Here is a 12444-nt window from a genome sequence, read left to right as displayed (position 1 = left end):
GAGTGGCACTACTGCGGAGTGAAGGCACAGGCGTCACCGCCATATTGTGAGTGGGACCACTGCGGAGCGACGTAAACGCGCATCTAAAACTGCGGAAGCAAAGCAGGCACGGGTTCAAAATGAACAAGCTCGACTGACGGATATACAAACAATGTATTTCAGGATACCCAACTCCGGGGGTAGGTGAGTGAAGCAAGCAGGGGGCGGAGCCCCCTTGTACTCACATATTAGGAATCCTCAGTATTACAAACTTCTTTAGACCAGGAAATGCCAATAGTTCATTAAAGGTACTACAGGTGAAATCCAGGATTCACTACCATGCAGAAGACAGCTGACTAACACAAACGTTATAAACATTTGTCTTGGCCTGGTTTGTAAGCCTGCTGTTATGCCACATGTAGATAAAGAGATAAGGTGAAGGCAGCTTTTCCTATGTGCAAATTTATGTTAGTCCATGAAGAAAATATTACATAAGCTGGGTACAACATTGGTAAATAATTTTCAACTTGTATTAATCAATGGTAATAGCTGAAGGCATACCAACATCCTTTCCCATCACACTGGTCTTTCTGAAGCCGAAGTATCTACAGATGCTGTGCTGTATGAGTTGTGACAGCAGCATCATCCATGAATAGCAAATCTCTGATCAGCGTTACACAAACTCTGGTCCTAGCTTTCAGACAGGACAGACTGAACAGCTGTCTGTCAAACTTTGTACAGAGGTAGATACCCTCAGTTGATCGTCTAAATGTTTGTTTCAGAAAAAAGAACATCACAAAGGATGAGTACAAGTATACAACCCTATATATCATTAAAGCATCTGAAATACTAGCATCACACTCAAACATTCTCCTCATATTTTAATGAAAGATGATGAAGCTGTGAGGAAGACCCTGTCTTTGCCAACACTTTGAAAAAAAAAAACTTTCCTGCCTACAAAGTCAAAGGCTTAAATAGGCTCAATAAATACAATATAGAGGGCCTTCTGCTGCTTTATTCCAAAGATAATGTCATAGCCACTGGAGATACTGAAGCTCTAAAGCCACACTGTGTCTCAAGGTAATTTCATTCACATTAGTGGGAAGGGGGTGGGGCTGAGGGGAGGGGGCGGGCCCTCCTAACTCATGCGCTAGCCTCTGGGCGTATGTTACATCTGCTTAGCTAGCAAATGAGAGGACTACTTAATGGATTTAGATTGGGTTTTTTTCTATAATTTGCTTGAACATTCCGGTTGATTTTGCGACTTCTCTCATTGTACTATGTATCATGGTTTGCTTGCCATACTGATTTATTTGCGCTAATCCGAGACATGGGCTTTTGCCCGGGGGGGTTGGGGGGGTGGCCCTCCTTACTCACGCACCAGCCTTGGGCGTACCTTACATCCACTTTGCTAGCGAACTAGAGAACTACTTAACAGATTTAGATCTGTTTTTTTTCTAGAATTTGCTTGAACATTCTGGTTGATTTTGTGACTTCTCTCATCATGCTAAGAACCAGAGTTCACTTGCAAGAGTGATTTATTTGTGCTAACACATGACAGAGGCTGCAGGCTGAGGGGAGGGGGAAGTATGACGTCAGGAGTGGGAAGTCGGTCTACCTCTGCGTTTCGGAGGGTACCTTGCCTCTGCTTAGCTAGCGACACCTTTTTGTTTATTGATTTTTAAAGTTTGTTCCGTTTCACTACTACGCAGGCGGAGCCATAAGGACCAGCTAGTTGTTATATAAAATCACAAACAATAATAATAATAATAATCAATATTAGGGTGAAACTTCCAGTTATACAGAAACTGCATGTCTCGAAGAATTTCAATCTTAACTAATGTTTATGGGGTAAGCACAGTTCAATTAAACACTGTTATGGCACCACACAGTATTAGGTGCATACCATTATGTTGCAAATACGCAGAAAAAGAGAGCATCATAAAGACACACACAAAAGTTATATCTAAAAGGCAAATTTTATTTTATTTACTAAGAAAGTTCACAAAGTGAGGAGAAGGCAGGGGGAAGGTGGTGCTATACAAAAGAAAATGATAAATCATAAGCAAACTAAATATATAACCCATACCCAGTGATGAACAAAGTGATTCATGCAAATCTGAATTTTTAGTAAAATAAAGAGATTTGCTTCATTAAAAAAAAAAAGAAAAAAAAATTGTTTCATTCAATACATGCATTTTCATCTCATCTGCACCTTTTATTTTCATTGTGGGCAAAAGCAAGGCATTATTTATTATGGTCCAGAGCACTGAAATTTGGGCATGTGGCTTGACAGCACGTACCTGCATACACGTTTCTGCTGCTAAAATATTAATATATGTCTAAAAACACATTAATAAGTATATACAGTATATGGCTTTAATCAAAAATGTAGCATTTTCTTATTAGTTTTACACCTGTGTGTTTACAAAAAATGTAATTTTCTATGTATAAAATATAATGTAAGTATGCTTGTAGTATCCAATTTCTTTCAGAAACATTTGATTAGGCAGCAAAAAATCTTTTACACAATTGAGCTTGCTGATAACATTTTGACAATCGGTTATTATTGTTCCAGAAAGAAATGGGAAAGAACCCACACAAGGACAGAGATCACCAAAAAACCCCAAATAAAACTACACTTTGACTCAGAAGCTACTTGCAGGTCTGTAATTCCAGGGTTTACAAAATGCTTTTCAGAAGCTACTTGCAGGTCTGTAATTCCAGGGTTTACAAAATGCTTTTCAGAAGCTACTTGCATGTCTGTAATTCCAGGGTTTACAAAATGCTTTTCAGAATGCATGATCTTGAAGACTGCATAAACGCAGATACACATAAAAACAAGTAAATAAATATAATGAGAAGATCTGACAAAATGATAATCAGTTTGAAGAGCACATTTTGATAAGATTCTACAATGTAGCTCACGGTGTGACTGCACATAGAGGGAATGTTGATAAGCGAGGTTCTCCACATTTTCAAGGTCATCTTTGAAAAGCTCCTCGACATCCCTGCGGAAGTTCACCATATAAGGGGCCACCTCTTTTGCCATTCTAATGAACAGATGGACTTTCTTTTCATTCATTCCTTCAGGGTACTTCAGTAACTTGTTTGCCTTACAAAAGACTGCAGGACATGTTACAGACAGCTTCTCAATGGCCTCGGGTACCTCTCTGACCCCTGGCATGCTGTTTAAGATGTTGCCTAAAACTCTTTGAAGCTTCTTCTTTAACTCCTTTTCTGTGTAACACTTTAGGTTGGGTGTCAGCTTGTATTTCATGAAGGTCTTCATTGACTTTGCCTGCATTGCATCTGCCAGTGTTCTGTTCAGATTTCTCACACCTTCCAAAATGTCTTGAATCTCAGTCTTTTCCCTTTCTTGTAAATTACACCATTCAGAAAAGTTTTTTTCATATTTTTCTATCAGTGTAATATAATTGAAAGTATCATCTACATAGCTTCTCACAGCCTGAGCCAACTCCACCCTGTTAGGAGACAGAAGAGGAAGTCATGTTGGGTTTATAATAAGACGGCACATTTCTGTTCTATGTCTGATGGAAGACACCTCAAGACTGAAAATATGGGTGCCACACTTGGGACAGTGGAGCTCAGTGGCTGCAGGTTGTTAGACATGAACGTTGTGGAGTTTGTTTTACAGATTTATGGGTGCTTGTTTTTAAATGTAATCTAAATTGAACACTTACACATTTTAGATGGATACATTTAGTTTATTTGTTTTTGTAAGTTATGCCATATAACAGCGTTTCTCAACCTTTAAGTATTTGCGACCCGAGTTTTCATAACAGTTTTAATCGCGCCTCCCTAACGTTTTTTTGAAAGGAGCCCACTAATACCACTTTGTTCTTTTTTAATTAATGATATATCATAGATGCATATTTTATTATACCTACTTAACTTTTATCGACATTTATCTAACTCTATATTTATTTTTCTAGTATCAGAATGTAGTTTAAGTTAATTTGTTTTTTCATATTTTCGATTCTTGTTTTCTTTTCTTGGCGTAAGGACAAAAGTGGAAATGTGCGTATGCACAAAAAAATCCAGATGCATAAATCTGTGCAAATGCCAACTTCCATGTTCTTCCACTCCATAAATCCCGGTCAGCGTGTAAAGTAAAGCATGTGCATGCGCCTGTTGTCCCGCTCCATCTCCTCCCAGAATTATGCCTCCTTGAATAGGCAAATCAATATAAATAGTCCTTAAGCTCAGCGTTCTGTGAAAAGACAATGGCAAAAGCATGGGGCAAAATAGAAGAATTTCAGCAAATACCAAGTGGAGGCAAGGAAAAACGTACTATTTGTTGGTTTAAACAGTGGTATAAACAACAAAAGGAAGTTGATCGAGTGACATAGAGTGTCGGAGTAACTCGAAAGCTCAAGTTCACAAAGTCGCACAGTGCCCGAAATAAAAAAGAAGTTGTCAGATATCAAAGTCGCCGTGAAAAGGCGAGTTGTAGCCCACTGTCTGAGTTTCATATAAAAGCTTATTAGTGTACAGATAAAAGAAAAAAAATAGGGACACTGAGAAAAAAGCTTGAAATGTCAACTTTAATCTCAAAATTTCCACTTTAATCATATAGTTTATTTTGTCATTAAAGTAGAACATCATAAACTTCATCTTTAAATCGTTTAATTTACTAGTTTCTCAAATACCATCGTAACTATAGTAGCACATTAAATGCTTTTTTTTGTATTTGATCTTCTATGTGCTCTGCGAGTGTGAATCACTACGTGCTTTTTAAATGGGCTTTCTCTTCCTCCGACTGGACACAGAATCCATTACATTCATGATATTACAGTTCTCTGAATAATTAAAATACTGAGATGTATACGTGATATAATTTTCATGATGAAAGGAGTTAAAGCATGTTATTAAACATGGGAACGCGGTGGTGCAGTGATAGTGACTAGCTGACGCCCAGTCCAGAGACTGCCTCACGCAAGATGCTTGCTGCACCGTTATTGCAGCAGTATTGTCTCTTTTAAATGTACTAACTCCCAATTCCTGTCCTTCCTTTTCTTTCTCCAACTAACCAATCACCACACAATTAGCTTTGTAATAGACGTTAAGCCATCTGTAAGCTTAACACAGATTCTTCAAAAAATTTAAGGAACATTGAAATATCTTCATAGTACATGTTTAATTATTCTATCCATCTATCCTTCCAGTGTCACGCCAACCCCAGCAAGAATACAGCGTGAGGCAGGAACAATCCCTCAACTAGCTAGCGCTGCACCACCATGTCCTCACATGTTTAATTATTTACAATATAGATTATTTAAATGATGTTAACATTGTATCTATATAATGTAATAAACATATTTTGCTGCATTTCATCTTAAAAATGATATTGTCATCATATGTAAATACGCGCTTTATAAAGTGGCTTATGTTGTGCAATATTATAACTATCGCAAGTTTACAGTGAGGTGATTGTACTTATAAGTACAAACAGTTCTACAAGGCGCACTTGATGGACTGATTGAGTGTATTTATAGTTCTTGGGATGAAACTGTTTCTGAACCGCGATGTCCCGACAAGAAAGGCTCTGAAGCATTTGTTGTATGAGAGCAGTTCAAACAGTGCATGGCTGAGGCAGCGTGTGCTTGATACTGTATACTGATAATTCTCTTTCCAATCAGCTGCTGTACAGCTGTGATTCCACACTCAGATACAGTGGGATAAATAGTCTGAGTGGTGCATTGAGAGGAACAATGCTATAGCAGCTATTGTATTTAGAATAGTTTTCCATTCTGTGAACCATTATATTGTTACAGGTTAATTACAATCAGATGCGGTCAATTTCAGTGTATTTATAAAGCCGTGTCTGGGATGTGCATTTAAAAAAGAAAGGGAAACCATACTGGGACAGCAGCACTGCTTTGACGCTGGGTGTCCCCAGTTTGCAAAACCGAGCAGAGAACTTATGTACACCAGTGTTTTAGCTAGTGAAAATATGCGTGGCTTTACGCCAAGTTTAGGTTTTATACATCGCGATTTGAGTGTGGAAACAGGAGTGCGCAACATTTTTGTGCGTACGCACCATTTATACATGAGGCCTCTGGTCCTTTCTTAAGTCTGTCCATCCACTGCCTAATTTCCATCCTGCCAGAAGAGTGACAGACTAGGATTCTGTCAGGGTTGATCCTTTTCTTGAATTTAACACTGTTTAGGTTCTGATTATTCACTACCTTGCAGTGAGAAAAGGGAACTGGAAAAATGAATTGATAGACATTTAAGAGTGGTTATATTTTTCTTTTTGATTACTGTGTTCCATTGGTTATAATAATATTTGTTTAATTTTCCTTCTGTTATCCCTGTTTTTTCCTGTGTTGTGACACACAGGGTGTTGAGGATTACTACAACGAATAGGATGAGGAGATTATAACCTGAAACCGATAACGCTTCTAGATTTATAAGTGGTGTCATGTGACATCACAAGTGTGACATCATGGTCATGTGACCAGTCCTAAGACATCACGTAAATAATGAAAATTGAGACTGTAGAAATAGTGACTTTATTATTTCCTATTCAATACATAAAAGAAACATAAGAATTAAATCCTCTATATGCAAAAATCTTTATTAAAGCAAAAATACATGCGTATTTACTACATTCTGTTACAGATGGCATGAAGAGTCACATTTGTTTTTAGAAAGGTGGTGGGCCTTTGAACATGACCTTTAGAACTACATTTCTGAAGGAAACGGAGACTTGCAGGTGAAGATTTGTAAAATATAATGACATATTTCATGAGCATCACAAGCCAAAAGTGTAAGGCCAATTTGGGAAAGCAGACACTTAAAGTGCAGCCATGGCAGGCAACATAAAAATGTCTAGATTATACAGAAATCCACTATCAAAAAGAATTAACCAAAAAAAAATCAAGTAGGAGTTTAGGATTTGGAAAATAATGCATAAACAAGCAAAAATAGTCAAAACACAACACAGAAAAAGCTCTGCGTTTTAAATAAAAAAACATTTAGTACACCAATAAATAGTGCTACATTCAGATAAGATCAAGCACCAGGACTGATCAGACACTCTTTATATTGAAAGCAGTAGAGATGTGCAGAAGATTCTTTAAATGGTCAGGTATACAGAGTCACTGTGGAGGCCTTTTACATGGAAGGTTGTTACATCAATTACCAAAACCAAACTAAAATAGTAGTCAAAAACAAACTAAAGGCTAAATCAGAAGTTGATCCTAATGAATACAAATTAATCATGGGTGTTCTGCGGTGGGCTGGCGCCATACCCGGGGTTTGTTTCCTGTCTTGCTCCCTGTGTTGGCTGGGGTTGGCTCCAGCAGACCCCCGTGACCCTGAATTTAGGAAATAGCGGGTTGGATAATGGATGGATGGATTAATCATGGGTGTTTCTTTTAAGGGTCTTAACATTCATATTTTACCATTTTTTCCAAGTGTATCTGTGATGACCAGCCAGAGAACCATTACTGGTAAAAAGCAGTGTCCCTTACAATAAAATGGCAGCTTTCTTGAGTAAAACTTCAAGAATGGAGGTGTCCATTGAAAAGTCAACACACAAAGTTGTCATACAATTACAGTACCGCATGTTACTATAAAATGCATCAAATGTAAATGAAATTGAGAAACTACTAAAGCATTCTGGACATGTTATTAGAACACTAATGAAAGCCTGCGCTTACTGTTTTTCTCCCCTTTCTCTTCCCAATAAGTGATTCGTGCTGAGGAACATATCTAGATGTGTGTAACCAAGAGTAAACACTGCATGAAATGCAAAGACCAGAGCCCAGAATCCTTTGTAATACAAATGCACCATGGTGACTATCCACCAGTCGGAAAATAAATTGCTACTCCAAATATTTGAGAGTAACAAGCTTTAAATCTTCAAGAATGCATGTTATTATAAAATACATCAAATGTAAATAAAATAGAGAAACTACTAATGCATTCCTGACGTGTTATCGGAACACTTTAGCTTCTTTTATTTCCCATTCCTCCCATGTTTGTTTTAGCTACTTTGAAGTTTTGGTGTTTTCTTTTGCTTAGCGTGAAGGTATTTTTTGCACTTTCAATTCTGTGTTGCTTAGTACTGAGTCACAAAGCACTACAAAAACAAGACAGAACTCCAAATTTGGGAAGTTTTTCAATCCAGATGTCATAAGGTTAATGAATAGTCACTCATACTAACCAACAGATGATTTTTTCCTCGAATATGATGAATTCAGTGTCAGAAAAATGCATCCATTGTCATTTTTATTTGTTGTAGCTGTTGTAATACTATCACTTATCTTTAAGAGACATGCAAGTAAAGCTCAACTTGGAAATAGGTATGGGATTGTTTCACAAGTAGGATTTAGACAATTCAACTGAATTAACTGGGGTGGCATAGTGGTGCAGAGGTTAACAATGCTGTGCACAATCTATAGCTTGACTCTAGACTTTCCAGTTTACCTTCAAAATACTGGTGGATTATGTTATTGATGATTGATAATTGTCAAATATGAGTGTTGTTGTGTCTGTAAGTGAGACTCCAATGGACTGGCATCATGTCCAGTGTCTGTACCTGCCTTTTACTACCTTCTGAGGCGAAGGCACCACCTCTCAAAATCTTTTAATGGAATAAATAGGTTTTGAAAATTAAAGAATGAATGAAACAAGCAGGGTCGGCACGGTGGCACAGTGGGTAGCACTGCTGCCTCGCAGTTGGGAGACCAGGGGACCTGGGTTCGCTTCCCGGGTCCTCCCTGCGTGGAGTTTGCATGTTCTCCCCGTGTCTGCGTGGGTTTCCTCCGGGTGCTCCGGCTTCCTCCCACAGTCCAAAGACATGCAGGTTAGGTGCATTGGTGATCCTAAATTGGGCTTGTTGTGTTTGTGTGTGTCCTGCGGTGGGTTGTCACCCTGCCCAGGATTGGTTCATGCCCTGTGTTGGCTGGGATTGGCTCCAGCTGACCCTGTGTTTGGATTCAGTGGGTTGGAAAATGGATGGATGGATGAAACAAGCAAGTGATTTTAACAGAAGCATCGTTGTATGAAGCCTTTACGAAGTTGTTGTATTGTCAATTGGTTTGCATGGTGTCCCCCAGAGACACTAGGTTGGTCCCACAGCTTACAAATACAGTGTTACACATGTGCGCATAGAAGGCAGCTAAATGGACCAAACAAAGGTAATTCCATGCCAGGCCAGGGAGTAGTGGGGTGCACTAAACCTTCCTCTTTTATCACTGCAGACCAGATATGGGAAATTCTGCCTGGTTCAGCCCCGACGACATCACTTCTGGTTCTGGGCCCCAAGAACATCACTTCCACCTTTCTTCCTTAAATACAAGACAACTTTCCTGTAACCTCAGTTCTGTTTTGGACTCGACTCTGTACACATCTGTGCTACTTATTTGCCTTTTTTGCAGCCAGGCTTCAAGTATACGGGTGGCTTCCCCAAACCTTTTTTGTGTGTCAAGGCTTTTTATTTCACAAGAGTCAGATTTATTGTCAGTTTTCAAGTGTCTTTATGTTGGTTCTGCATTTGTTACTGGCACTCCTCACAAGACTCACCATGACAAAGTGCTTCACAAAGCAAAAAAAATTAATCCACAAAATACACTGGCCAATTCATCATAAATTGCAAGGAATCTAACAAAAAATTAGACTTCTAAGAAGACATTTTGTGAATGTAGAAATGGAAGGATGGCTAGCTTTTAAACAATTTGTTTAGGAAATTGATGGCAGGATACACCTGTGCACTTATATTAGAAAGATGGCTCCCCCTAGTCACACTATTGGCTTTGATGTTTATGAAATTGCTGATTCTTTGTATGCCTGCTTAATAGCATATTTGTCATTTCTTGGCAGCTGAACTCTTAGCACGGTTCAATGACAATTCTATTTGGAAGTCTCTCACAGACTAGATCAGAACAAATACAAGAATAATAGACAATTAACTTCACCTAGGCATTGGATACAACAATGTGTTTTAATTATTGTACATTATGAGATGATTTACTTTATACAAGAAGCCCTCAAGTAGTTGTTAGTATGACTGACTATATCCCAGTCTTAACAACAAGTTTCTTTAAAATAATTTCTTCCACTTCTAAAGCAGCTGTTTCAGTTTATGTTTGACTCGGTGCAGTCAATGGTATTCTTTTCAGACATGGCATTACAGAGAACTGATGCTGTTCTTTTGGAAGTATAAACTGCAAAATCTCAACAATTACAGCAATCATGGCAGAGATAAGCTCCACTATCCTAACCTGCTTGAGTAAAGATTTTGAGTTTTCATTAAAGTATCATCAGATAAGTATTATAAAAAATGTAATATAATATTCTCAGACACAGGCAATCTTGTTCATGGTTTCGTGGAACTTTAGTAGCATTCTAGCATCCTTAGACAAAAGAAACCAATCCTGGACGTAGCGGCAGTTATAAAGTACATTCATGTAAACACATGCAAAGGGCTAATTTAGACTGAAATTCTGTGATGACCAAAAACGCACAGGGGGAAATTTTAGACATCACGGAGACAGAGTCAAGGGTCATGATTTAAACCCAAGATGCTTGTTCCATGAGGCTGTAATATAGATCACCGCTACACTTTTTTCCCCATACAGGATTATTAATAGTGATGTATTAACAGGTACAAAATGTGATACACACTAAAATGGGAAAAAGGTTCTTATAGATTGAACAGTGCAACTTACAGACAAGCACATGGACACGTGAAGATGCCACACTGATTTAAAACTTATCAGATAAATATTACACAATCACATACACAACTCCTATAAAAGTACTCACCCCCTTAGAAATGTCAAAGTCAGATTCATTAAACCTGTTCATGGTGGGAAGAATACCTTTATTAATACATGTGTGGAGCAGCTCAGTGCATGGAAGGAAATAGTTCAATTACAGCTGTTGATTACGCTTCTTAAATACACTATTAATTTAAGAAAAAAGTGATTATGTTCATTCCTCTTGTCCTTGCAATTTACTGATAAATGGACACTCAACATCAGAATTCTGCTACACTGGTTCTCTTATCAATATTTACTGTAACTTTTTGCAAATGTAACAGTGGGATTGGGTCACAGATCAATAGGCTTTCATTAAAATGCCTTCTGTGAATGCGAAAGACAAAGGGTAATAGTTAACAGCTACAGCTAACAAAGTTATTCAGTGTGATCAATATATAATTAAATACTGAAATTCATATTTAACAGTAAAAATCAACTCTCACAGAAGTGTTCACATTTTATGATTTTACAGCTTTTAATCATAGTGAATTTAATTTGGATTTTTTGACAACATGAAAATGCACTTTATTTCCAATGCCAATGTGAAAAATCAGTGCAGATGGATCAGAAAAGTCAAATGCAAACCATTGTAATTCAACATTGTATTACAATATAATGCAAAAACTTTCATAGGGGTGAATACTTTTTATAGGCAGTGTACGAGACATTTTAAATTTAAATAAACAGAGAAAAAATAAAGTCTTACTCTGCTTCCTTGTTTGTCGAGTTAACTGCAGATCTTAGTGCTTCACTTCTGCGTTGCGCACACATTTCCAAACATTACAGATGAGTTCACCTAAAATAAACAGTTCATTAAATACAAGCTAAAAGGTGAACATGAAAATTGTATTAAATAACAAAAAGATAAACTCTGCTAAAAAAGCCTGAAAAAGTGGAGTTTATTTCTGATTCAAAATCAAGTTTAAGTGAAAGATAATAATAATAATAATAATAATACCACTATTATTCTATTATATTATTATTACTATTACCAAAATAGTGGTAGATAAATGAAGTATTAGTTGTAGGTAGACTCCATTTTCTGAAATGCTGCCAGTTGTCAGCACAGTGTGCAGCTTACCAGGGGCAAGAGGTTCTCAATTCATCCAAATAGCAGAACAGTTACTGGTGAGGGCAGGTGCAGGGCATCATGTTGGAAGAAATAAAATTGGAGACCCTACTGCATATTTCTTACACAAAAAAATTCAGGGAACTTAAAAACAAGTTGAATCAATTATTTCTTATGAGACTCCTCTAGAACCAGAAAAAATGATTGCACCATCAGAACTTAATACTCTTGTCAGAATGTGTGGATGAAGGTGTGGTGCGAACAACAAAGTATTACTTTTCACGGTCGCAGGAAGGTCTTTCAACTGAAACACTTCCAAGATGGACTACATCTACAAGAAAATGGGAAAAATATTTGAGGAACAATGATCTTCAGAATTTTTTACTGCACAAACATTTAAACTCTGACCAAAGTACATTAAGTAACTTTGCATTTATAAAATGCTTACTTCTTCAAGCGAGAAGCCTTAGGAACAAAATGCATGAACCAGGGGCAACAGTTTTGGTGTAAGACTATAATATTATAGGAATATTGTAGGACCGTGATATTGAAAAGTCATGGATAAATAAGAGCGATGTAGAGAGTAATGATGTGACGATG

The 12444-nt window shown here is 37.5% G+C and overlaps 2 protein-coding genes across 5 annotated transcripts in view; both read right to left on the bottom strand.

Annotated features, from left to right (window-relative positions):
• LOC114662955 (interferon-inducible GTPase 5-like) overlaps positions 1-12444 on the bottom strand; it is a 138471-nt gene that overhangs the window by 45414 nt on the left and 80613 nt on the right. The gene's annotated exons all lie outside the window — the stretch shown is intronic.
• The window catches only part of LOC114663014 (apolipoprotein L2-like), a 75450-nt gene that overhangs the window by 12672 nt on the left and 50334 nt on the right, over positions 1-12444 (bottom strand). Inside the window, exons 2-4 of one of the 2 annotated variants that reach the window (XM_051934465.1) lie at positions 12121-12175; positions 11482-11571; positions 1969-3464 (exon numbers count right to left, since the gene is read on the bottom strand). In XM_051934465.1, the coding sequence (XP_051790425.1) occupies positions 2546-3464; positions 11482-11546 (984 nt within the window). In that variant the 5' untranslated portion in view covers positions 11547-11571; positions 12121-12175 and the 3' untranslated portion in view covers positions 1969-2545. Of the gene's footprint in view, positions 1-1968; positions 3465-11481; positions 11572-12120; positions 12176-12444 lie in introns of those variants that run through there. The other variant, XM_051934464.1, reaches the window with a different exon arrangement.

Source organism: Erpetoichthys calabaricus, chromosome 12 (assembly GCF_900747795.2).
Source record: "Erpetoichthys calabaricus chromosome 12, fErpCal1.3, whole genome shotgun sequence".
NCBI classification, from domain to species: domain Eukaryota; kingdom Metazoa; phylum Chordata; class Cladistia; order Polypteriformes; family Polypteridae; genus Erpetoichthys; species Erpetoichthys calabaricus.
This window is presented reverse-complemented; position numbering and strand designations above follow the sequence as displayed.